The 26,609-nt window shown below is 39.0% G+C and overlaps 1 protein-coding gene across 4 annotated transcripts in view; it reads right to left on the reverse strand.

Moving 5' to 3' along the window:
• NR3C2 (nuclear receptor subfamily 3 group C member 2) overlaps positions 1-26,609 on the reverse strand; it is a 323,747-nt gene that overhangs the window by 92,072 nt on the left and 205,066 nt on the right. For all 4 annotated transcript variants that reach the window (XM_057310111.1, XM_044384353.3, XM_026499446.4 and 1 more), the window contains exon 4: positions 5,547-5,663. In XM_057310111.1, the coding sequence (XP_057166094.1) occupies positions 5,547-5,663 (117 nt within the window). The remainder of the gene's footprint in view (positions 1-5,546; positions 5,664-26,609) is intronic.

The following is a 26,609-nucleotide window of genomic DNA, read 5'->3' on the forward strand; positions in this document are numbered from 1 at the left end:
CTTTAAAGGAAGGCTCCTACTGAACTGAGTGAAAGTGATGGCTGGCATCAAAGAAAGCTGCAGATAAGCACTGGAAGTACAGGGGAACCCAAATTAGGACTATCCTGTGGTTTGTAAAGTCTACATTTCTAAAGCTACAGGAAGCAAGATTTTAATATTTTAGAGTCTTCACTAAAGGAATGTGAAAGCGGACTTAGCCTAGTTAATGAGAAATGAAATGGGGGGGGTGTGCTTTGGAAAAGAGGAAAGACGATGGAATTAAATCCTTACATTGCATTTTTTAAGTCTCTAATGATACACTGTTGGATTCCAAGTTCCTCATCTGTAAAGGGGAGAACTGGAATAGAAAAATCTTGAAGATCCCCTCTATATTCTATGGCCAGAGTGCAGTCAATGGGAAATACCACCTCCCCCCCATTCTTGGTCTGAGGGCCACCTGGCTTTAATGCTGTTTTATCTATTTTAGGAGAAGCTCTAAAAGACATGTACAGATCATCCTCTTCAGAACACTGGCATGGAAAAGTGATTAATTCCTTTGGAGAAAGCTATGCAAAGCAGTAAATTCTCATGCATATGGAACCACAACTTTTTTAGATGTACTGATAGGGGCTATAGCAAGAGTGGCAGGCCCAGCTTGGGGCCAGGAAAGCTGTTATTTTCCTTTCAATTTCTCTGTTGACATTCTCACATCTTCTGCTACATTTTCCTTTGCATGCAGCCTAAAGCTCAGCAGGATTTTAAAGAAAAGGAATAGTACTTGTGGTAGGAAGGAGGGAGTGGATCCAGAGAAAAAGGAAGAGGCACATTTTGTGGCTTTCAGTTTTGAGAACTAAAAATCTACTTGCTCTTCTTCCTTCCTCCCACTTTCTAAGGTAGAGACCGGCATGGGGACAACAGTTGGAATTACATGCTAACCAGCTGATAAGATAGGAAAAAAGTTAGTCTAAAGTATTTTGGATTCCTGAAGCCTTTAGAACGGGAAGGCTAATTTTGTTCTCAGAGTCATGATCACTCACCAACAGCAAATGCCTTCCAAATATTATACTGGGCTGGCAGCTGCCTTATGCCCCAAGAGAGGCAGCAGGGAAGAAGAGTGGATCAAAAGAAACTGGACAGCCCTGCTCTGTGAAGAAAATGGCTGAGATTGGGACATGTATAGATATAGGCTTTAATTTAACTCACATTTTTAATTTATAAAACTGCTTCACATTAAAAGGTTAAAATTCATGTTGTCTTCTTTGAATATAATAAAATTGCTTGCATTTCTTCTTGCCCACATTGAAAGCAAAAGCAAGGCTTCAAAATAAATTACAAAGGAAAAAGAAAAAAATTAGAATGCATGTCACTGCAACTGGATAATCAGTAAAAGTTAAGGATTTAATCTATGAACCAGAAGTAGTTAAGTTATAACTTGAACCTAAAGAAAACAGTATTTTCATAAATATTAATTACCACTCGGCTCGGTTTTGATTCAGTACTTTCAATGACCTCAAGATTCACAGTGTGCTTTCTCTCTAGTAAAATGTTTTACCAAAACCCACACAACCTATGTCACATATACAGAAACCAACGACAAACTATGTGAATTCTATGTCCGGTCCTGCGCCAAACCTCACTTACAGGTCATTACAGACACAGATGAAAAAGCAGGCTGCCGCGGCTGCCATTAATAGACAATCTGGACTATTTTAAAAAAGCCAATCTACAAATAGCGGACCTATGTCGTACCGCAGAGTGATGCTCGACACGGGCTTTGGGGCCAGGGATGAGATGTGAGCTCTGGCCCTGCCGGTCCTGGCTCTGTGGCCTTCTTCTTTAACCTCTCTGTGCCCCTGTGAACTCACTGCCAAAATGGACAGATTTAATAGTATGCATCACATATTGTAATGTGAGGTTTAAAAAGGATGACACATATAAAGGCCTAGCAAAATGCTTAGAACACAGAAGCCCTCAAAAATGCCAGTTAGTCATTCATTCATTCAACAAATAGCTACTGAACACCTACTTAATGCCAGGCACTGTTCTAGTCACTGGGGAAAAAAGCAATGAACAAACAGACAAAAATTCTTCCCCTGATGGAATTTATATCCTAGCAGAAAATACCACACTGAATAGTGCTTACAATTATTTACTATTAGAGCTAAACCAGTGGGTCTTAATGCCACTCAGGGTATATTTAGCAAAGTCTGGAAACATTTTTGGTTGTCACAACCTGGAGAGAAGGGGTTGCTGGTCGGCATTTAGTAGGTGGAGGCCGGGGATGCTGACATACAAACTACCCAAAATGTCAACAGTGCAGATGTTGAGAAACCCTGTTTTAAAGGCTATGTACGGGCTTGGTTAATCCTTAACAAGACCCTATGAGGTAGGAATTATAAATATGGTTATTTTGTTATTTTATAATAACCAATAGTACTTATATTTTATAGAGTATAATTATATAACACTTATAGTAATATTTACGTATTACAGTTTAATAATATTTATAAAGTTACATAAAATATACATACAGACACTTTAAAAGATACCTCAGTAGTGTGTATGTGTATTTAAGTTCAGATTTGGGATTTTACAAAATTGATTTAGAGTTTATTTTACAACCAATGGCTGTACCCTTGTGCCATTTAGATTTTAAAGGATTAACTTCTGATTTGCGCTCACATGCTTATGGAGGTGATCTTTGTGCCACATTTGCACTGATTCAGATAACTGAACAAGGGAACAGGGTGGTAGACTAGAAACACCAGACCAAGAGTCTAGGGCTATAAGACCTAGCTTCATCATTTCACTGGCTGTGGTATCTTTGGGCAAGTCACTTAGCCTCTCTGGGCTAAGGTTCACCATCAGCAAAACATGGGGCAATAATGTCTTTCAGATCATGTGTGAAAGCGCTATGGAAATCACAATGAGCACTGCCACCACCCACCAAACCACTGACACGCACTGAGTGATCACTTTCTTTTCACTGCACACTGACTCATTCAATCCTCATCACGGCCTATGAGGTAAGCAGGTTGATTACTGCAAGTTGAAGATAAGGAAACATGGCACAGAAAGGTGGTAACTTGCCTGAGGTTACGAGGTCAGAAAGTGGCAGGACAAGGGTTCCCACCCAGGCAGTCTGGCTCCAGAGTCCATTCTCTTAACCAGCATGAGCCTCTTTGGCTGAGCTGTTATGTAACATTTTCCGGCCACACACTGACATGAGCAGTTTCAACTGGCCACAGCCCATATACTCCTCTTGATTTCTAAGAGTCACTCTGCTCTGTGTGCCACCATGTTTACTCCCCACTCCTGACTAGCCAGCCAGTAGCATTGATCAAAGCAAAGGATGAAGTCTCATTTCTTTATCAAATTACTTTATTTCTTTCAAAGAGATAATATGTATATGCAATGCATGAATTAAACACAATACAAAATTCAAAGGTACGGAAGAGAATACAGTGACAATAATTCTCCTTCCTATCCTTGTCTCCCAGCTACCCAGTCCTTTTTACTGAGATGACCAGCATTACTAGTTTCTGGTAAACTATTCCAGAAATGTTCTATACAATATATATTCTTTTTCTAAAACAGTTAAATCACTTGTAGTAGACAAAGCATCCTATTTTGCAACCTGATTTTTTTCACTAAACAGTATTTTGGAGCTCAATCCATTTAGAGCTTCCTTCATTGTCTGAAGAGTATCTGTAATTTATTTAACGAATCCTGAACACATGAAAATTTAATGTATTTCTGATGGTCAACAATGTTATGATGACTATCTTATGAATGTATCATTTCTCACATTGCAAAAATATACTTAGGAATCATTAAGTCAAGGTGTATGTGCCCTTTACCATTTTATTGAAATAACTAAATCACTCTCTGGAGGGGTTGTATCACCTTATATTTCCACCTAAAATGCATGAAATCACCATTGAATTTTATTTTATTTCTCTATCATCAAACAATATATCCTAAAAATGTTTTATTTTTGCCATTTATAAAAATTTTATCTCATATTTTTAATTTGCATTTCTCTTATGATTAGATTGAGAATCTTTTCATGTGTTTCAAGAACCAACTGTATTTCTTTTGTCTATAAATGTTCTGTTCATATTCTTGTTTTGCTCAATCTCACTGTTTCTTTTTAGAGAGGAGGAGAGAGAGAGAGAGAGGGGGGAGAAAGTGGGGGAGGAAGAGAAAGAATCTTAAGCAGACTCCTTGCCCAGCACAGAGCCTGACGCAGGGTTCAATCTCACCACACAGAGATCATGACCTGAGCTGAAATCAAGAGCTGGATGCTTAACCAACTGAGACACCCAGGCACCTCTCAATCTCATTTTTATAAGTTTCTTTTTCTTAAGGAATTATAGAAGCTTTTTATGCAAGAAATAAACCTGTTGTCTATCAGTTGCAAGTACTGCTCCCCAGCTTATTTATTATTTGCCTTTGCAGTAATATCAGATTTGTAAATAGTGTTGATTTCCTCAATTCTTTTCTTTCATATCTTCTGAGTTTTATACTTAAAAATAAGGTCTTCTTCACTTGGAGAGAATTAAAAAAAATCCATGTTTTCTTTTAGTACTTCTGTTGTTTTATTTCCAAGTTTAAAACTTTGAAAGACTGCAATTTATTTGGGTGGGTAGTATGAGTTTGGATTCAATTTTCTTGTTTTCCAGATGGCTTCCCAGTTGTCACAATAATTTCTGTTGAATAATCTATCTTTTTACCACTGATCTGGAATGACAACTTTATTACATACAAAGTTCTCATATTATTTTTATTTATTTCTTGAATTTCTGTTGGTCTTACAATCAATAAACAGATATTCTAATTACTGTGGTTCTATCATGTTTTACTATCTGGTAGAGGTAGTTGACCTTATTATTTATCTTTTCCAGAATTTTGCTGGCTCTTCTTTAGGAACTTAGAATCATCAATTGGTAATTTTGTTAGGATTGTGTTATATTTATAAATTAATTCAGGGAAAATTGATACATTTAGCATGCTGAATCTTCCCATCCATGGACATTGTACACTTTTGTGTTTGGTTCAAGTCTTTTAACCACCACCACCACCACCACCACCACCCAGCCCATCTCCCCTCAACCCCGTCTTTCAGTGGGCTACTGTGACATTTTTCAGTTTTTCATAGAGGTCTTCCTTTGTTACATTTATTCTTAGAGTTAGAATGTATTCCTATCTGGTTAATGTTATCACATATACGGTTTATTTCTAAACAGACACTGTAATAAAAACTGTTAGCTATGGTTTTATATAAAAAGTCATTCATTTTTGTTTTGGTTTTGGCTATGTTCTGAGTTCTTGAAACCTTAGCAAACTCAGGGTTGAAAACGTCACTGGGACCATAGCCGTATAACATACTTCTTTTAAACTCCTACTTAAAAAAGAAATACTAAAATGATTTAGCACAAGCTTATTAGATTTTTTAGAAATCTTTGCTTCATGTTAGCTTCATCTTAAATTTTGGGAATATATAGAGCTTAGTAGGGTTATATACATATTAACAATTTTTACTGAACTAAAAACACAAAACTTACCTCCTAAATTCATCCCAGCTTGAAGACATTTCTGAAGTCTGCAGGCAGGACAATTCTTCCGTCGAATTTTATCAATGATACAATCATTTCTTCCAGCACATAAATAGTTGTGTTGCCCTGAATAATAAAAAACAATTGTTAAAATAAAGACTACACTAATATAAAGTACTAATAAGTATAATCAGAATATGAAACTTCATCTCTCCTGCCCTGAAATTTTTTCTTCAAAAAAATAGAAGAGAAATAAGATTTACAAATAATATAGGCACAGGAATAGTCAGTTTAACACAGGTGAGATTTTAGATTACAGATAAGATTAATACAGTGTTTATTTCCAACTGACTTTCATATATGTAGAGTCATGCTCCCCCGCACTGAAATTTTTGGTAGCTGCCCAAGCTCTCTCAGGCAATGGTGCAATTTTCATTTAGACATCACGGCAGCAACAGAGTGAATTGTTCGAAGGCTCTCACGCAGTTATTTAAGCTGCTATGCCTGCTCACCATTTACACACAGGTGATTTCAGTGGGAAGACTTACAAATTATACAATTGTAAATGTTTAATTATTTCATACAGCAACTTAAAATATTCAGATGTGGGAATATGCCGAGAGAGAGGCATCTACTGGCAAAATGTGAAATTGTAGCCTAGCTCTATTATTCATTTATTTATAGCAAAGATTTACAGAACATCCACTACGTACCAGGCACTGTCGATACAGCAATGAAAGAGACAGTCAAAAGTCCCTGCTATCATTAACTTTTATTCAACTGGGAGGAGACCATCAACAGTCAAGGTAATTAGGTAAAATACACAGATTTTGGATGGTCGTAAGTGCTAGGGAAGGGGCATATAGCATGGTAGAGGTTTGGGATGATGTTGACATTTTAAAAAGAGTATGGAAGGCCTTACTCAAAGATGCTTTAAATAAAGATCTGAAGGAAATGAAGGCACTGTGTGGACATCTTGGGGAGAAAATACACTACACAGAGGGAAAAGCAAATGAGGTAGGGGAAGGGTTGGGGAGGATACCTGGCATGTTTAAGGAACAGCCAAGTATGAAAGAACAGAAAGAATGAGTGGAAAGTAAGAGACAAGGAAAAAGAGTTAATGTGAGTCAGATTATACCGGGCCATAGTAAAGATATTATTTAAGACTTGGACTTTTACTTTGAGTGCAATGGGAAGCTTTAAGCAGAGCAATGACTTGATGTGATTTACATTTAGCACGATCACTTTGGCTACTATGTTGATAACTGACTCAACGGATGAAGACACAGGAAGACCAGGGGTAGGAGGCTATCACTACAATCCAGGGGAGAGATGATGGCAGATCAGGCCAGCGCAGTAGCAGTGACAGTGGTGAGAAGTGGTCAGAGTTTAGATGCATTATAAAGGTAGAACTGCTACTATTTGCTGATAGACCAGAAGAGAAAAGGGGAGTTAGAGGCATTAAGATTCTTGAGTTGAACCCTTAAGAAAAATCAAACTGCCATAAATTGAAACAGGGAAGACAGTAGGAGCACATGGTTTATGGGAAACTACGCCAATTTAGTTTTGGACATGTTAAGTTTGAGATGTTTGAGAAGTATCTACGTAGATATGCCAAGCCGGCAGTTAGATACACAGGTCTGGAGTCAGGAAGAGGTCTGGGGTGGAGGCGTAATCAGCTTGTAGTCATTATTTTAAGCCATGAGACTGGATGAGATCATATGGAGAGTGAGCACAGACTGGAAAGAGAAGAGGTCCGAGGACTGAGTCATGGGTCATTGAAAACATGCAGACAAAGGAGAGAGGGAGTTTCACTGATTGCTATAAAGCAGTGAACAGGCTCTAAAGCACTCCCTTCAGCTTAGGACTATCATGCTCCCTTGGTTGAGACTTACTAGGTAAATTACAGTAAATACTCAATAAAAATAATATGTGTTGCTTAATGTAATTGAAATAATTTAATCTAGAGCACATTCTCAGTAACATTATGGTAAATCTTAGTAATAATAACAGTAAACAGTACTAGAATAGGGAAATCTATCAAAGTAAAGAAATGAAAACTTACCATTATAATAATCTAATGACTTTTTAAAAAATTGGAGGCTCTTAGTGAATATAAGTAGGTATAGATAATTACACAAAGGCAATCAATACCCATGGTAAAGACCATAACTGATTCATATAACAACATTTCATGATGCTGCACAGGATCTTAAGTCATTTGTTACCATTTCAAAAATAAAATTTTAAAAGCCCTATTATAGTACTATCTTATTTAAGTCCTACAAAACCCTATAATCTAGAAGGCGATTATTATTGCTGCTAATTGCTCACAAGAAAAAACTCATGCTAGCTCTAGTAATGTGGATTCCCCAAATGGTGGAATTGGAAGAATTCAGGAAGGCTGACAGTAACAGGGTGCCTTAAGGCCACAGTCTTTTTTAAACATCAATTTGCAGTATAATTTACTGGTAGTCCAACAGGATGCTAAAAGTGCTCTCTGGAACCAAGAAGCAAAGGAACATTATTTGAATGAGGAACACTCTACCTTATCAGTCAGTATTTCCACTGGCAATGAGCATTATGTGCCTTTTGCATGGTGCAAAATTGAACACAAAACCATATATTTATCTATAACTCACACTGAATTGAACAAACTTTAAAGTCCAAAGAGAAAACTAAGTGATTTTAATTGTTTTTTTTTCAGTAAGTATTCATTGGGAACCTACTACGTGTGCAAGGCTGTCAAGCATTTGCATAAGTGGTTGGGGGTAATCTAAGGTTCTTTTCCACTTCTGTGAACGTGCAGTAAAATGTGACTAAGTCTCTTAGATTGCAGGCATATGAGAATGCATAAGAAATGACCAGTGCCTTCCGTATACACTAGAAGATTTTCTTCTTCGGTATTCAAAAACAGAAACTTCCAAAAGCTGGCATATTTCCATAAGGATTTAAAAAAATGAACACACCTTAAAAATCCATGTTACTATAATAGCTACAGGATAATTTCCTTCCTGCAGCAATATTTGAAATCGTGTACCTGGTTTCTACCAACCAGTGTGGTCACTGCCACCAATTCATCTTCCAAAAATAGGATGGGAGCATTGTAAGGGATTACTGCAGGAATGGCCTGAGAGTTTTCAGACAATTTCCCATCATTTATATTTTTAGTTGTACAAACATTAAAGATTTAAATTGCACCTTACACAAGTATGTATGTCCCATTCCTCAATCTATATTAAAACATCAAAGTAACAACAACAAAACCCACAATGAAAACAAGAGAATGCATCTGGAAGATCTAAAAAACTTTAATCATGTCTTATTTAAACACTGTGCTCTTCTACTACTAAGACTGCCAATCCTGAGTAAGTCACATTGCAGGCATTTTCAGGTAAACAATTTTCTATAATGCTAACATAGGGCAGACAACCAGAATGCTGGGGACCAGACAGTGGAGGCCTTGGATGATAAGTTAAGGAACTCAGATTTTATTCAGCAGGTGATGGGGTATCACTGAAGATGCTTGCTTGCAATATGTTGAGTTCAGAGCTGTGTTTTAGAAACATTAATCTGAAGGTGATACACTAAGTAGACAGAATGGAAATAGGGGACACTATTAACAGTCCACTTGAAAGTTCTCAAAGATGGTCCCTATGCAAATTAGTAGCTGTATATTTGTCAGACTATATAGCAACAGGAATAATCCCGTGGTTAAAAAGAATCTTGGTGATAAAGGAAACAAAGATTTCTCATTCAAATTACATGTCCGTTATGGGGAGAATTCCCGTTCTGGTAGTGGCAGAACAGCTTGAATCAGATAAGCCTCCTACAGATAACAATTATAAACTGTCCACAAAAGGAGAGAAATATTTGAAGGCACTGGGGAGCAACCAAAAGCAGGCAGAACCTGGAAGGAAATGGACTCCTGAAAAAAAAAAGAGAATCACCATAGACAAGATTCACCTTTGAACAGCTCTTTCCTTGAGGACCTGTATTCTACCCAGTGCAGGGTAGATAGAAACCAAGCCAAATGCTCAATCTTACTAGCTTCAGAAGGCAGAGAACAGATTTAGGGACTGTTAGGGCAGCTAGAAATTGAAGAAAGATATTCTGGAAAGAAGGGTGTCATAGGGGGATGGAAGTAGATAAAATGTACGTATTAACTCCCCTCAAATTCTTGGTTGACCCCTAAACTGAACATGAAACTTCAAAGAGTCCAGGGGTGAAACAATTTAAAGTTGAAAGGGCTGAGCAGATTATTTCAGCTGCTGCCCATCACAAAAAGTTTGAATCCCCCTAAATCAGAAGGACTCATTAAATACCTCAGGCTTTCCATTGTAATACTAGGACTGAGGTGTTTACCCTAAGGTTAAAGGCACAACTAAAATAGACCTATCTTATAAAAGTTTAAAGCAAAGGCTTGACAATTTCAAGATCTATCAGAAATGTAACTGACTACTAGAACAAAACTCAATACTCTTTGGAGAAATATAACAGAATCTGGATTCTCCAAGAATTCTATAATACAATAATAACCATTAGAAATATTTAAAAACAGAAAAATATGAACCAAAGTCAATAGAAAAATTAATCAGTAGAAACAGATCCAGAGGTTGGAATTAATAGATAAGGATTTAAAAACTGATATATTAGACTGTCTAAAAAAATATGATTAATATGAGTTAAGCAATATAGACTATCAGAAGAGGTTTGGAAACTATAAAAACAAAATAAACAAAACCAAATGGACATTCAGGAACTGAAAAATATAGTATCTAAAATAAAATATTTATTGGTTAGAATTAACAATATATTGGGCACTAAACAAAAATGGGTTATTGAAATTAAATAAATATAAGTAGAAATCATCCAAACTAAAGAACAAAGAAAAAAAATTACAGTATAAATGAACAAGGCACTAACAGCCTGCAGGATAGCATTAAGTAATTTAATATGTGTGCAGTTGGAATCCCAGAAAGAGAGAGAAAATAGGTCAGAAAACTATGTGAAAATTTATAAATTTGATTAAAGCACCGACTTGAAAATCTAGAAAGCTTAGCAAATGCCCCCTTTAAAAGATAAATACAAAGAAAAGCACTATAGCACAATATAGTTTGCTGAAAAAGAAATATAAAAATAATTATAAGCAGCCAGAGCCAAAAAAATTACGTTACACAAAAGGGAACAAGGAAAAGAGTAATACCTGATTTCATATCAAAGCAACTGAGGCCAGAAGACAACATATAATATCTTTAAAGACCATCAACCCAGAATAACCAATGAAAATACCTCTCAAAATGAAGGTTAAATAAAGACATTTTTGGATAAACTAAAGCTAAGGGAATTTGTTGCTAGTAGAATCACATTATAAGATATGAAAAAGGAAGTTCTCTTTGCTGAAGGAAAATGATAGCAGATAGAAATCTGGATGTACTGAAAAGAAAGGCAAGAACTGGAAATGATAGATGGTAAAATGTAAAAGAAATTTTCTCTCTTTCTAAAAATTATTTAAAAGTCAAATGATTGTTTAAAGAAAAAAAGAATAAAAATGTATTATGGGATTTATAAAATATGTATGAGTGAAATATCTGAGAACATAGCAAAAGAAGAAGGGATATAAATGAAAATTTACTGCTGTAAGCTTCTTACATTATATGTAAAACAGTATACTTGAAATTAATTCAAGGTAGACAGTGATAAGTAAAGAGTACATCCTCTTATCCCTAGAGCAATGGTTCTCAAAGTATTGTCCCTGGACAAGCAATATCAACACCACATTAAGAACTCATCAGAAATTTAAATTTACAGGTCCGACTCCAGACCTACTAACTCAGGAGCTCTAGAGTGGGACCTAGAAAAATGTGTTTTATATAACCCTTCAGGTGATTCTGATGCACATTAATGTTTGAGAGACTACCTGAAGCAGCCACTAGAATAATACCACTAAGAAGTGTAGCTCAAGAGACAGCAGAGATATAAAATGGCATACTAAAATGTACTTAACCTAAAAAAATACGGAGAAGAAAAAACAAGGGAACAAATAACAGAGGGAACAAAAGGAAAACAAACACCAAAGTAACAGATATAAATCTAATATAGCAATAATTACATTAAATGTAAATGGTCTAAACACTTTGATTAGAAGTCAAAGATGGTGGACTGGATAAAAAGACTGATACACGTGTTAAGGTGCATTTTAAATACATACTCACGACAGGTTGAAGGTTAAAAAATGGGAAAATATATACAATGTAAAATGTAATATAAGAAAGCTGATGCAGCTATATTAAAATCAGACAAAGTAGACTTCAAGACAAAGAGTATCACCAAAGAAACAATGTCATTTTATGATGATTAAATTAACAGATAACAACCTAAATATAAACTGCATCTCATAGCAGAGCTTCAAAATATATCAAGCAACTATCGACAGAACTAAAAGGAAAAAAGATAAATCCAAAATCACAGTTGGAAATTTAAGAACCCTTCTCTCAGAACAATTTCTCAGAACAATCACCATCTATCTAGAGAAACAGTAAAGATATAGAAGATTTGAACAATATTATCAAACACCTTGACCCAATTAATGTTTAGGTCACACAATTACACAATACACATGTTCAAGTGCTCATGGAACATTCACTGAGATAGAGCATATCTTGAGCTATAAAACAAGTGTCAAATTCTAAAAGGATTAAAATCATGCACAGTATGTTTTCTCATCACAAAGGAACTAAATTAGAAGTCAATAACAAAATAGCTAAAAAAGCCACACATACTTGAAAATTAAGCAACACCCATCTAAATAATTTATGGGTCAAAAAAGAGATCAAAATAGAAATACTGAATATTTCAAACTGAAATAATGAAAACTCAACATATCAAAATTTGTTGGATCCAGCTAAAGCAGTACTTACAAAAGATTTTTTAGCTTTATATAGTTGTATTAGAAAAAAGAAAGGTTTAAAATTGATGATCTAGGATTCTACCTTAAGATGCTAGAAAAAAAAAAATAGAAACTAATCCTGAAGCAAATAAAAGGAATGAAATACAGTGTAGAAATCAATAACAAAGAAAAAATACAAGCAATAGAGAAAAATCAACAAAGCCAAAAGGTGGTTCTTTGTAAAGCCTAATTAATTAGGCAACAGCAGATAGGCTGGGAATTCTGTTCCATGTCCTCTGACTGTCTCCCCTTGGGCCCTAGACTGATGGAGCAGCCACCATAGTGAATACTGTGAGTCTCATGGCACAGAGGCTGGAAATCTAATGCTCCAGCCCAGAAAGGACAATTCACTATTCATTGCTCAGATCTAGTCCAATGATCCCACTCAACCACAAGGAAGGCAGGAACTGGAATCCTACCTTGTGCCCAGAAGGCAAAGAGCTGGAAATATATGGGGAACCTCTCTGAAGACTACCTCCATGAAGGGTAAATGAGAACATAAAATTCAGTCTTTATATTAGTTCTTCTCAAAGTATTAGAAGATTTACATAATTGCTTTTTTTTTGAACAAATTAATTTTAATAGAAAACACTGAGAGCTCTTTCCATAAATAACTGAACTTTTCTAAATGTTAATGAGAAGCTACTAGTGTGCAATACATTTCCTTTTAAAAGAAAATAAGCACCTATGGACTATTTTAATAAAGAATGTAGTCCAGTGACCACCCCAAGTCCCCAAACCCCCAGCTTATTTTATCAATGGTAGTACACTAATACGCACATGTATTCAAGAATTTGTATCGAAAAAAAAAAAGACACTAAGTAAATTAAAAACTTATAGGGGAAATGCAAATGTCTCACAATTTTCAAATAGATTATAATTATTTTTCTTCATAAAAATTTAGAGAAAGTTCCATCTGGCTAGTTCATAACAAGCACTGTAATAGATAGTCCAAAGAAAAAAATGTTCATTTCCACAACACGGAGGGAAATAAAAGCTTAAAGTAAACAGGCTATGCTTTGAAAATTCCAAAATATTTCTTTAAATTAAAACTTTTGTACAAAATTGCTGAACATCCATCTATGACACTCTATTAGGCACTCCGAAGAACGATACAGCACAAACATCATACTTCCTGGCCCTCAGTTGCTACTGAATAAAAGAATGAAGGGATGAATATAAACATACTGATAAATTCAATCACGTACAACATTCAGAACTTAAATGTTCCTACAGTACGTTGTATATAGACAAACCTACAGTAATGAATGTTCACGGAAGGCCTACTGACTCCTAGGTAGCTGACTTTCACAAAAGATCCATGCATACAATCTTTCCTGCTTATCTCCAGCATCATACCTTTCAGACTCTCCTACACACACACAACAATGGAAAAAAGAGCTCTCAGGATTCACTAGGAAGCAGCAGAGAGTTCTGTGAAAGGCAAAGCTTAAACCAGGGTCAGAATCCCACAGAGGATGACAGTGCCTTCCTGGTGTCCTAGGTCCCAAGTAATTTCCCCATGCGGCTCACATCGTGCTCCACTGAAGTTGGTTAGGTAGCCATGACAGAGCCCCTTGCATGTAAGAGCATCTTGTTTTAAGAACGAAATCTGTTCAGTAGGGCTCAGGGAACTTTAGTCACTCATCCATCTGTGCGTACTAGCTTAATGTACCTCCTGCCTGAGGAAGTGGCAGCTTTTTGAGGAAAAGGCAGTCATTCTAGAAAACAGAAAGCCACCAAGGTTAGAGTAAATCTGGATGGGGTACTGGGAAGCTTAGTTAGTACATACGTAATATAAATTCACGGACTTACAGACAAACCAGAAGTACTCAGATCAAACGGAAAATGCCCGTGGACTTTAAAAAAGCTGAGTTCAAAGATTTAAAAAACAAATCAACAGTTTCCCTATTGTTCTCAACTATGGTATTGCTTCTAACTGGAAAATAATTCAGAAAGTGCCTAAAAATTAACAACATTGTTTTAAAAGTTACTGAACTCAAGAAAAATTGTCTTTTAAAATTTTCAATTACTTTGAAATCCAGAACCAAGTTTTTGTTGTACTTGGGCTGGTCCCAAATGAGAAAATACAGATTGGATGACATATGGGTCTTGCCTTAAAGCATCGATAATGCTAGAATGGAAAGAGTGGAAGCATGGAAGGCAGCGGGGAGGAGATACAGTGGGAAGGGCACAGCTTTGTCGCCAGACGCACCTGGGTCCCAGCCCTCCCTCAGTCAATAGGGAGCTGTGAGATGCTTGGCCAAGTTACTTGACTTGTTCTGAGCCTCAGCTTCCTGATCTATAAAACGGACATAGTAACACCTGCTTTGTAGGTTGTCAGATGGATTCAAATTAGTATATATAAAACAAGAAGCACAAAGCCAGGCCCGAGGTAAGAACTAAAAAAAAAAAAAAAAAATGGTGGTAGTGATGTTGCCCTTTTTTTTTTGGTTAGCTCGGTCTGAAAAAAAAAAAAAAGTAGAATGAGAAAATCCAAAGAACAAACATAGCCAACTCTTAATTAAATATGTCAGTGAGGAACTTCCTGTGGGAAGAGACTATCACCACTGAGTAAGGAACACCTGTAGATGAAAAGAGCCCACTTGAGATGAGATGGATATCATTCGGCTCTGATCTCATCTTCAAGCCTTAACTTTTTCAACAAGCTGGCAAGCGTGTGAGAGTGGGGAACGATATCCTTAGGGTAAACACAGGACAGAAAGCTGGGACTCTACTTCCTTTTAAGGGTATTCTGATCTTATTTTGTGGACCAGGTGTCTTCTCCCTCTGAGGGCAGGACCGATGCTCTTTCCTCTGGGTGCCTGGGGCCCTCCTGTCTGGCCGGCACGCTCCATGGCTTCCTAGACAGGTGGCCCTGCTCCCGCTCGGATCTGTCTGCAGCTCAGCTAAGAATTCTAGACAAGGGCCCAAGACCAAAAGAGTGATGTAAGACTCTGGAAAGTTACAACTTCCTTGTAAAATTGCTCCTCATATGCTCTACCTGTTTTCTAGTGTTATTTAATATCAAAACTCTTAAAAGTAAGTAGGCACACATTTTAAAAGCAAAACATGGTCCATTCCCTCCACAAACTTTCTAAAAGTTGGACATGGCTGGGGAAACTTAAATGACTAAGATAAATCATGTGGGATCGATGTTGTATGACTTTAAAGAAGGAAGTGATTATACTGGGGAGAGAGGGATGAGGAAGGCTTTGTGCAGAAAGCAAGCATCTGAGGTAAGCCTCGAAGAATGCTGTGGACTTGAAAGATGGAGAGGACAGGCACACAAGCATCCCAGACAAAGGAGGGGGGCAGGGAACAGCAGAAACACAGTTAAATGTGTGGTGAGCAACTGGTCTGGTCAGTTGAGGCCCAGGAAGACAGGGGTATAGAGAAGGAACAAGCTATATCCACATGTTCTGGTGACCGGACGACATCCAGGGAGCTGTCAACAGCATGAGGGCTCCTGAGCCCTCTCTTCCAGGTTTTAGATGCACTCATCCACGTAACTCAGTGGGCGTCCCCACCTGAAGGTCTCGGACACATCAGATCCTCCATGCTCACAAATCAAGTGTAATGTGCCCACCCCACAGGCAGCCCTCTTCCGGTCTCTTATATTTCCCTACCCTTAAAGCTATAGCCAGTTATTAGAACCAGAAGCTCCAGGGTCATGCTTGATTTACACCCCACCTACCTCCCCACAAACTCCTGCAATCCTCTATATTCAATTGGCTATGAGATCCTGATGATTCTCGGCCCTGAGTTTCTCTTGAATCCTATCTATGTCTGTCAGTACTTTCTCCCCTGATTTTAGCCTCTCTTGGTTAAATTTCTGCATTACAGAGTTTGAATCCTTGCTTACTATCTGTGTGACCTGAGACAAGTTACTTAACCTTTTTGTACATCAGTTTCCTCATTTGTTAAATAGGAATTATCAAAGTGCCTATCTCATGAGTCATCGGGAAGATGAATACACCATATAAAGTACTTAGAATAATCCCCGGCAGCCAGTAAGGATCCAGTGAATGGTAGTTGTTATCATGATATTATTGCTGTTATCATATATTATTGCATATTATTATTATTGTAACTAGACTACCCTGCCTCTACCATGTCCCTACTTCTTTTTTTTTTTTTTTTGAAGATTTTATTTATTTTATTTATTTATTTGACAGAGAGAGACAGCCAGCGAGAGGGGGAACACAAGCAGGAGGAGTGGGAGAGGAAGAAGTAGGCTCCCAGCAGAGCAGGAAGCCTGATGCGGGACTCGATCCCAGGACCCTGGGATCAGGCCCTGAGCCGAAGGCAGATGCTTAATGACTGAGCCACCCAGGCGCCCCCATGTCCCTACTTCTAAATCAAATGATTATTAAACATTAATTTGAAAGCTGTCTGAAAGAAATGAACTCTAACATAGCTCTCAGTATCTAAGAACACAAAGTGAAGAGCTACCCTGGTTGAAATGGCCATGAGGGGATACCCTCCCTGGTGCTGCTCCCTATTTTGCACCTGCTAGTGACCCAGAAGGCACTGTGCTGCAAACCTAGGGATCCTCTGAGCACCATTCAGAGCCGTGCGCCTCCACCATACAGAGAGCTGCGCAGTGATCCTTTGGAATCACAAATCTGATCATTTCATCCTTCTGATTAAAGGCCTTCTAGCGCTCTTCACTCTCTAAACTTCCAAGTTCAAACTCTTACATATCTTATTCAAAGTGACACTGAGCCATTGGGGCACAAAGAGGGGAGGCAGGCTGACAGGCAGAGCTCAAAGACATGCTCAGCAAAACTTAGTGCTATTTCAGGAGAAGTAAGCAAAGCTGGGATCAGAGGCATTTGATACTGTAACACTGGACTGTTTTTTCTACTGGTGTTTTATTTATGGTGCTTTTATTGTCATTTGATTGCTATTATGACCGGTATGACAGACATCGTATCTGGTGGCTTATTTTAACAAACTGGAAAAATTCAGAAGAATGGTCACTTGGCGTATTTGTATCTCTGTTCACAGGGACAAGCATATAGGTTGGTCCGGAATTACAAACCATCCTTAGAGACATCCTAAAACTGCAGATGGGTAGCGCAGGGTGTGGCGAGCATCCCCTGCCTGTCTGACCCGGGCTCATGGTCAGTCGTAGGGCTGTGGCCACACCAGTGGTACATCTTCCCGTTACTTCTTTGCTTTGACCTTAGGAAGGAGTCCGATTTCTGCTTCACTCTGCCTCAACTACTTTCATATTCAGTGATATCTAGGGATACACACACCCCCTTCAATTCCGCAGCAATGTCCTGCTCCTCTAACTACATCTGGAAAAATCCACTACCCTCTCTTATTCTTCCATGGGAGCCAGGCCATAAGCATGGCTGATTCCAAATCAAATACTGGAGTTCTCAGGTAAAATCAGACATGGAAAGAACCAGGTTCTAGAAGCCCTAGTAACATGCTGAACACCTACAAATACCTTTCTGAATCTTTGTTAAAAGATGCACAAAGAAGGAGGTAGTTGAACTCAATCTGAATAGCAGGCATTTAATGGGACAGGGGATGAAAGTGCGTCTAGACTGAACAGAATGCCCCAAGTCGTACATCTAAAAAACCGACTTACCATGACACTTTGGGAGCACAGCCCTTTACAAATGGGGGACTGACTGAAGAAAGTAAGGACACACCAAACCTGACATCTGCCCCTGCCCCAGCAACCCGACCCTTTCCCAACCCCCTAAAGAAGCTGTGCCCGGGGCCTCAGGTTGGGCCTCCAGAAGGGAACACTTCGATCCCTCTGAGCCCTGTTGATATTTTCTTCCAGGGGAGATAGCTCCACGGACACCACACTTCAGGTCTCTATCTCCTTTACTCACTCTGCCGTGATTAGTAAGCCTGAGAAGGATCAATCTGACTTGTTGGCCTCAGCATCTTCCTCTTAGGGGAGAAGTCCCTCAGGGAGCAAGGGCAGCCTCTGGTCTTGAGGAGGCCTGTCATACTCCAGGATTGTCTGCACTGGTATCGAACGCTGGGGCTCAGATAGCAGTCTCCCCCTTTTTTGCTCTTACTACAAAGCCACATCCTTCAACTTATTTACTACCCCCCCACTAAAAGTTGATATTTTATCCACAACCAGCTACTGCTTTATTTCTTAATTTGTTCACCATCCAGGTAGGGAGACGTGGTGCTAGTTGATAGGTTTCTTAGCGATACAGACAGAAACCCATACCAGTGTCCCTGATACTCAGATCTCCATAATAGGGATGCGATAGCAGGTGGGTTTGCCCAATGTGCATCCTGTGACAAAGATCTTATGGTCCTTCTCCACCTACCTCCATGGAATCTTGCTCCCCAATTCCTGACTCCCCAGATCTGCCACATGTTAAAAGGCAGGGAACCCAGAGAATATATGGTCATAGGAGAATCCAAATGTCAGGGTGCAAACCTCTTGACAGTTAAGACATATTTTTAGATCCTCTTCTGTGATTGTTTTCATTTTCCTTTTAAAAAACAATCTATCAGGGGCGCCTGGGTGGCACAGCGGTTGGGCGTCTGCCTTCGGCTCAGGGCGTGATCCCGGCATTGTGGGATCGAGCCCCACATCAGGCTCCTCTGCTATGAGCCTGCTTCTTCCTCTCCCACTCCCCCTGCTTGTGTTCCCTCTCTCGCTGGCTGTCTCTATCTCTGTCAAATAAATAAATAAAATCTTAAAAAAAAAAAATCTATCAAAGAGATTTCACCAAAGGAGCTCATTTTCCTTTAAAATTTTATTTTCGCGCTTACCACACTATGTGAAATGCAATTTTCTTTTTCACGCCTTGAAACTACAAGAGAGTTTAACTAAAAGGGGGCAGAAATGAATCACATAGTTTAATATTTATCACTATCTTTAAGATACATCGCTAAATAATTTGTTATATGCCCAAAGCCATTAACGAATCTGATGGTTTTGTTGTTGCTGTTACTAAAACCTGGGAACTTTGTGCTTTAGCAGAAAACCAAACTTTTTGAGTCCTCTTTACCTTCACTACCCCTGATGGATACTCTAGAAGATCCAGACTTTATGTATAATGTAGTTTCCCTTTTTCTGAAAAAGGCATTAATTTTCAGAAAGGCAATTTTACCAAATCCCTTTTAGAATTAACTTTTTGCTTAAATTTCTTTCTCATTTTTTAAAGGTCCATTTGTTACCCTGCTGGAGGATTTTTTTTTTTTTTTTTTTTTTAAAGCAGTTGACAACTGCCCAGCAACAGCAGCCTGTGTTTGCAGTCACTATTTTGGGCTACATCACATGTCACTTACATAACCTTGTTTAACTGCTCTTGAACTGGTTTGAACAACCTGGGAAACAGATTAGGGCGGTCCCAGCAAATTCCCTCATTGCAGATTCTGATGGGTGATTTCCCATCCCCCCTGCCCCCATCTTAAAATGTTGTACAGTGAACAAGACGGGGTCCGACAAGAACTGGTTATTCATTGTTAGAGCCAGCTAAAACATTTGATAATTAACTTCTGCTCAGTTCAAACCAGTCCGGTCTGCCCATAATAAACCAATGAACAATGATCCCCTGCTGCTGGGGTTTATGAGTGAGCCTGGATTAACATGCTTTAAAATGCCAGGGGCCGGGCGGGGGTGGGGCGGCTCACTTGAGAAATAAGTATAGGTTGCCTCTGCCACCTTTACACACAATCTTCTGAAGTTATGTTTTGAGGAATCTAAGATTTTAATTTTGAAGTCAGATTGGACTTATTTTTTTCCCTGCGGTGTTTTAAGAGTTCTTCCCATGTGGGTAAGCACTAAATTCCCAGATAAACATTCTTCTTGGTGTGAAAGGTGTTAGGTTTTCATTTAAAAAAATACGTATATAACTTCTAATTATCGTGACTTAAATTTTAGGCACTCTGTGTATTTTGGGGAAGGATAATCAGAGAAAATATGTGACACAAGCCAAGTGCAGTAAGGTTTTAACCTTGAGAGACGTGTATTACGATGTGCAATAAGAAAAGACAAGTACGTTATTGACAAGGAACAAGGAACATTTTTTCAGGAGTGACTTACGTCCTACACATATTCGGTAGTAGGAATTTAACATAGTTGTACTTCACTATGCAAAAACATCTGTTATCTAGATAAACTTTCTTTTAAATAAGTTATTCAGGGCACTGGGCAGGGAATCAACATATGTTGAATTCCTATTACGTGACAGGTGCTTTACCAATCATCTAATTTAATCCTTAATTTAAAAATCCTATGGGATGTGGGAATGAATCCTAGGAGACTGGTCATATGTTCTGCATTTTGTCAATGAAGACACACAGAGAGGTTAAATCACGTGTCTAGCTTAGCTGGGATTGGTACTTGGTGCTCTTCATTACAGCATTCACTGTTTCTATGGCTCCATACATACTAGAAGTATCCTTAAGATATTTACACCCAGGTGGTAAAATGGAACAGAAAGAGAATCTTTGCATCAAAAGACACTTAGGCTACCATATAGGGATAACTTGTATACTAAAATATTAGCTACTCTAACTGACATTTGGGAAATGGCATGAATTTAGGCCTCTGTACAAGTCTAAGCCTCAAATGGTGTTACATACGATGGCAAACTTAACATACTGCTTATCCACCACCTTTTCCTGGTCCAAATGCACCTGTAAACCCCAGAACCTGAAGCAAACATATTCACAGTCTTGCAGAACTGAATCCTGTGTGGTGGGTTCTTAATGATGAGATGTCATTCACTTCTGCCCAACCAGCAAATTCCACCAAGATCTTAAAAGTAGAAATGAGGTCTGGCAGAGAGAAGGAAGGGGTCTTGTTCAACCTCCCTGGCCTCAAACTATTTGTTAAGATTTGAAGGTCTCAACACAGCTCAGTGGGTCCTTATTTGCCATCTGAGGCATAGCCTGGTTCCTAATCACCCTTCTAGCTCTAAACCCAAATGAAACCCAGATGAGAGTTGTCTTGGTAACAGAGAATGATTGTATCATAAACTCACACTGACAATCAAAATTTTTGCTAGAAAAGAAATTATGAAACTTTTTGATATGAGGTTGTTTTGCTCACACACACTAGACAAATTTGGGTATATAATGATATAACGGCATGTGCATGGTACAGAATTGAAGCATTATTACGGCTCATACGACATAAAGGTTCTGTCTCCACTATCCTCTGGCCACCCAGTTTCCTTCCCCAGAGGCATCCACTATTATCAATGTCTTTGTAGCATTCCAAAGGTTTTCTAGGACACATGTTTTTTAAGCATAGTGAATACGTTCTGTTTGTTGAGTTAGGCACTATTAATTCAATATGTCTACTTGTTATTTTACTAATTAACTCAACAAATAATTATTGGGTGGCGATTACTTGCCAGTTATTGTGATCGGCACGGGGGCTGAGAGATAAAAAAGGCAAAATCCCTGTCCTTGAGGGACTCATACATGGTCCAGTGTGGGAGACAGGGTCAGAAGCAAATCGAACGCTGGAGCAAGAACGGCATGTGGGCAGAGGGCTAGAAGAACATAAGAGAGGAAGGACTGCTGTTTCAGAAGTCAGAAAAGGCCTCCTAGGAAAAACAACACTGGGCCAGCTTCTTGAGGACTGTTCGTTGGATGGACAGGGAGAGAAGTTTTCTAACTAGAGAAACAACATATTAAAAAGTGGATGCTGTCAAAGGGTATTATATACAAGGATGGGAGAGCTTGGTGTGGCTGGAGCATAGGGAGCATATGTGGAGGCAGTAAAAAGAAGACTGTGAGGATTTGCCACACCATGCCACGTAGGCTGGCTACAGATCTTTAGGCAATGGGGAAGCCAGTCAGGTCTAATTTGTGTTTTAGGAAGTTCACAGGGGCAGCTCAGCAGGAAATATCCAGAATAATGGCAAAGGGATTGGTTAAGCTCAGAATTCACATGATTCTTTAAGAGGGTGGTTAGGAGATCTAATTTCCAATTAGTCATCCTCATCTCTGTTACTCCCTAGCCCCAAATGTGTTTTTCTATATCTTAATTGCTTTAACATCCACTCATTATCCAAGTGAGAACAGTTGAAACCATCCTATTTCTTTCTGGTCCTCCACGCAAATATTCCACACCTTTCTGATTTTATAGCCCAAAGTTGTTGACTTCTGCCTCCTGGGTCTCATCATGGTCTCAAAGAAGCAGATAATGTGTATGCGCACAGTAGAAATGCTGGCCTTTGAGTTACCTTCTTACCTTGCCAAAGCAGAGTAGATATTTTCTTTTTCTAGCATTCTAAATTGGGAAGTTCCCCTTTATCCAATTATTCCCAATAGAAATTACCCACAAATTTTAGGATGTTTGAACCAAAATTCTTGTGCATACATTAGGACTTAGTGTAAGATTATTTTACCACTCGGAGATGAAGATTACAATCAGAGGAGACGGGGGGAGCAACTGTGGGAAACTGTCCTGTGAAATAAGACAAGCTGTTGGCTGAGAAGGAGAAGGGCAGGGGTGGATGAGAGAGTAGATCATAAGTGTGTGGAACCAGCATGAGAAGACGACAGACAGCATGAGCTGGAAAGACAGAGGACTAACATTTGGTGAGTAGCTATGACGCTCTAAGCTACCAGACTGGAAACGTTATATTCTCATCATATTCAATGTTTATAGGTAATATTATCCTCGTGTTCTGGACAAGAAAATAAGTTAAGCAGCTGTCCATGGTGCTTCTCATGGCCAGTGATGTCAGGATTTGAACCCAGATCTGATTAAGCTCAGGCTCGCCTGGCGAGTCACTCAGTGGCAGTCCTGAAATCTTGATATGCACGATATCTCAGTCTTGCTTTCTAAGAAAGCTTTGTACTTACACATTTTAACCCTGTACATTAGATCATTTGACTAAATTGCTTAAAATCAAAGATCTTCCCTTCTAGAAAATAGCCTAGTCCTTATTTATAGCTGAAACTCAGAACAAGGAAAGTTCCTAACGTAGTTCATAATGTGGTGATGGGTTTCGGGTCAGACACATGTGGATTATATCCAGACTCTATCACTTATTAGCTATGTAATGCCGAGAAAGCCTTGGAATATATTTTCTCGTCCATAAACTTAGAGTAACCAAACTTATCTCATGAGGGATTATAAAGAATAAATGCAATAGTATGTTTAAAAGGCCTAGCGCCATGACTGGAACACAACTGGTGCTCCACAAATCTTCTCCCTCAAGGTCATACCCTTGAGATTGAGTTTGGGAGTGGAGCACTGTTCCTGGAGCCGGTTGTCTGGCTCCCACCTCCTTTCACCACACCCTGACTGTGAGAGCTGGTTAGTCAGCCCCACGAAGCCTTCATATCCTTACCTACAAAATGGGGAGAGTAATAGTATCTCTTCCTTATAGCAGCCCTGTCCAGGCCAATCTTGACTTTGAGCAGGAAGGAACGAGTCCCTCTATTCTAAACCTGGGGTCTCTGCATTAAGTCTAGTGTGATCTCTAATTATGCTTGTATTCTGGGTTCATTTACTGTTAACTGGGCTTATGCCTCATTCCCCTGTGTCCCCATGTATGTTCTGTAGCTTGCAGAGTAGCACCGCCAATTCTTACAGGACAAAGTTCCTAACACCCTGGCTCCCTCTGAAGTCTAGCTCTAAGACTGAGGCTCTGACACTTGTTTCTCGAGAGCCCACCTGGCTCCTCTTGTGCTTGTGATGCCCTGCCCAGACCACAGGGGCTCCTGTGCTCTGCCTTCTGAACCCTTTTTCTTGCAGCATAAGTGTCCTTGCTCTAGTAATTGTCCCATGTTAGTGAGCAGGTCTGGTTTCACACACCAGGCCTTTCTTGTTTACCCCACCATTACTTATTCTACAAAGATATATTTTCTCTCCCTAATTCTTGTGACCAATTCTTTTTTACAGAAGAGGTGAGACACATAGAGAAATAAGGTTGCTTATTTGCAACTGTACTGTGCTTTCTCTCCTCTCTGGAAAAGCAAGAGCCTGTCATGAGGAACACATAAAACTTGTGCTACTAGATCATTAAGAAAGTATAGAGATTCACAAATTGATTGCCTAACCATCATCGTAGTCACTTTTAAATCAGAGAGACACATTCACTTTAGTGGCCTATGTAACTGGAAAATGGCCAGCTGATTTTTAGCTCATTTGGACAATCTAATTAGGCCTGGGATGGTTGCTCCCAGCCCTTATTGGTCTGGGCCTTGTCCTGCTCTTCCATGTCTCCCTTCTTCAGGCTTCATCTAGCCACAGGTCCGGGGTTGTTACTGCTTCAGGCTAGAAATTCACAGAACATTCCAGCCCTTCCCTACTCCTACTCCCCATTCATGATGCTGGCCTCCCGTGTTTGCTCAGAGCTACACTGCCGCATAAAGTTCTCTCACTGCGTAAGAGCTTCCCAGGCCTAAATTTCCCTCCTGGACCCCAGGTCGTAAGTCAGCAACTTCTTCTGTGCAGTGTCCTCTTCTCCTTGAAGGGGAAGCTTCTAGAGGATAACCCCTTTTTGTTAACAGAGAATGAAAGTGGGCAGAGAGAGGCCTGCTTTGGTGTGACGCCTGAGTTTCTTACATCCTCTCCTGTGGGGTCTAGACCCAAGCCCACTGCACTAGAACAAGGTAATTTGCTTCCCTACTTGCTAGTGTTCCTTATGTACACTCCTAAAGACAGAAAAAGAACTGGACTTTGAGGCAGGGTTGGGCCTTGGTCTTGGTCCCCCATCTAAGTTGCTTTCCCAGATACCTGTCTGACATTGCTGGTGTGTCCTTAGCTGTCCCTACCCTTTGTCCCTATAATCTACCACATGGTTTAAGCTCCATGAACCATGGGTAAATCTCCAACATGCCAACTGTCTACCTGGATTCTTATTCTTATGCCCTGTCATCTGCTACGTGATCCCTGAGGCCTCATCCCAACCATATGCCTGGACTGTGGCTGGGAATGGCTGTGCCCCCTCGACTCTCGACTTTATTCCTACTTGTCCTAAGTTTGTTGTAGGTACAATACCATGCCGGGAGAATGAAGAAATCCTGAGACAGCAAAAGCAAAGCAATCATAATATGCTTTTTAAGCCTTTTCTTGCCATAAGTGCCAATAAATTATTACTTTAATATAAATAATTTTATATATAAGTTCCTCAGTAAGCTTTATAAATCCCTAATTGGCTGGTCATCCGGTCAAGGTATAGCCTTCCTAAATCCCTTTTCTTAACTGTAAAATGTAGAGATGGGATTGTCTCCTCTGTCTTTGTGGCTCTTTTTGTTTCTATGGTCCTGAAAAGAGGAATGATTGAGGGAAAGATACAAAGTCATTAGAATGAGCAGGCAGTAAATAGGGCAATGTAGCCTTACCCTGTGGCCTACGTAAATACACAGTGTAATTGGCAAAGCCAAACTGAGAGCAAATTGCTAAAGACAGGAGAGGGAGCTGTGATCACTGTCCTTATCCCACACAAGAGTCTTAGAATTGCAAATTAGTTAAAAGAATTCAAAAGTAGTCACTATGGCCTGATGAGAAAGGCAAAGATAACAGAAATTACTTTTTCTGAAAATAGTTCTAAAGAAAGTACTCCAGGAGAGAAACAAACAAAATTGTAAGACCCTGTATATATATGTACAGGTATCTATCCATATCTACATCTTAAAGAACTGTAACTCTGCTGAGAGTTAAAAAGCAATCACATTACAATCTTGAAGCTGTGTTATGTAAAGAAAAAAAAATCTAGAATTTTTCACTAGGTGTTCCAGGATTAAAAAAATGAAGAAATATAAGTTTCAGAGCCCCCTCCCATTTCCACGCTCACCCCTACAAGTTTTTAAGGAGGGTCCTAGTTTATGTATTTATCTTTATGTTGCAATCATAAAATTGATAAAACATGTTGGGGAAAAGTCTAGAAGTCATATTGTAAGTCAAAGAAAAATCAGAGATTAATATAATTGAGAAACTATGGCTTCCCTGGAAAAGTATTAAAGAAAGAGGTACTGTGGTTAACACCTAAGATCAAGTAACGTGAGATAGTATGCCTGTATGAAGCAGGATGGTGATAAACATAATGCAGCTTGTAGGCCAAAAATAGCCTCGTTTTTCCCAGCTCTGAATTCCATCTGTCAGAATAAGGTGGATGGCATTCATCAGATACCCGCAAGGCATATATAGCTGG

Source organism: Ursus arctos, unplaced genomic scaffold (assembly GCF_023065955.2).
Source record: "Ursus arctos isolate Adak ecotype North America unplaced genomic scaffold, UrsArc2.0 scaffold_11, whole genome shotgun sequence".
NCBI classification, from domain to species: Eukaryota; Metazoa; Chordata; class Mammalia; order Carnivora; family Ursidae; genus Ursus; species Ursus arctos.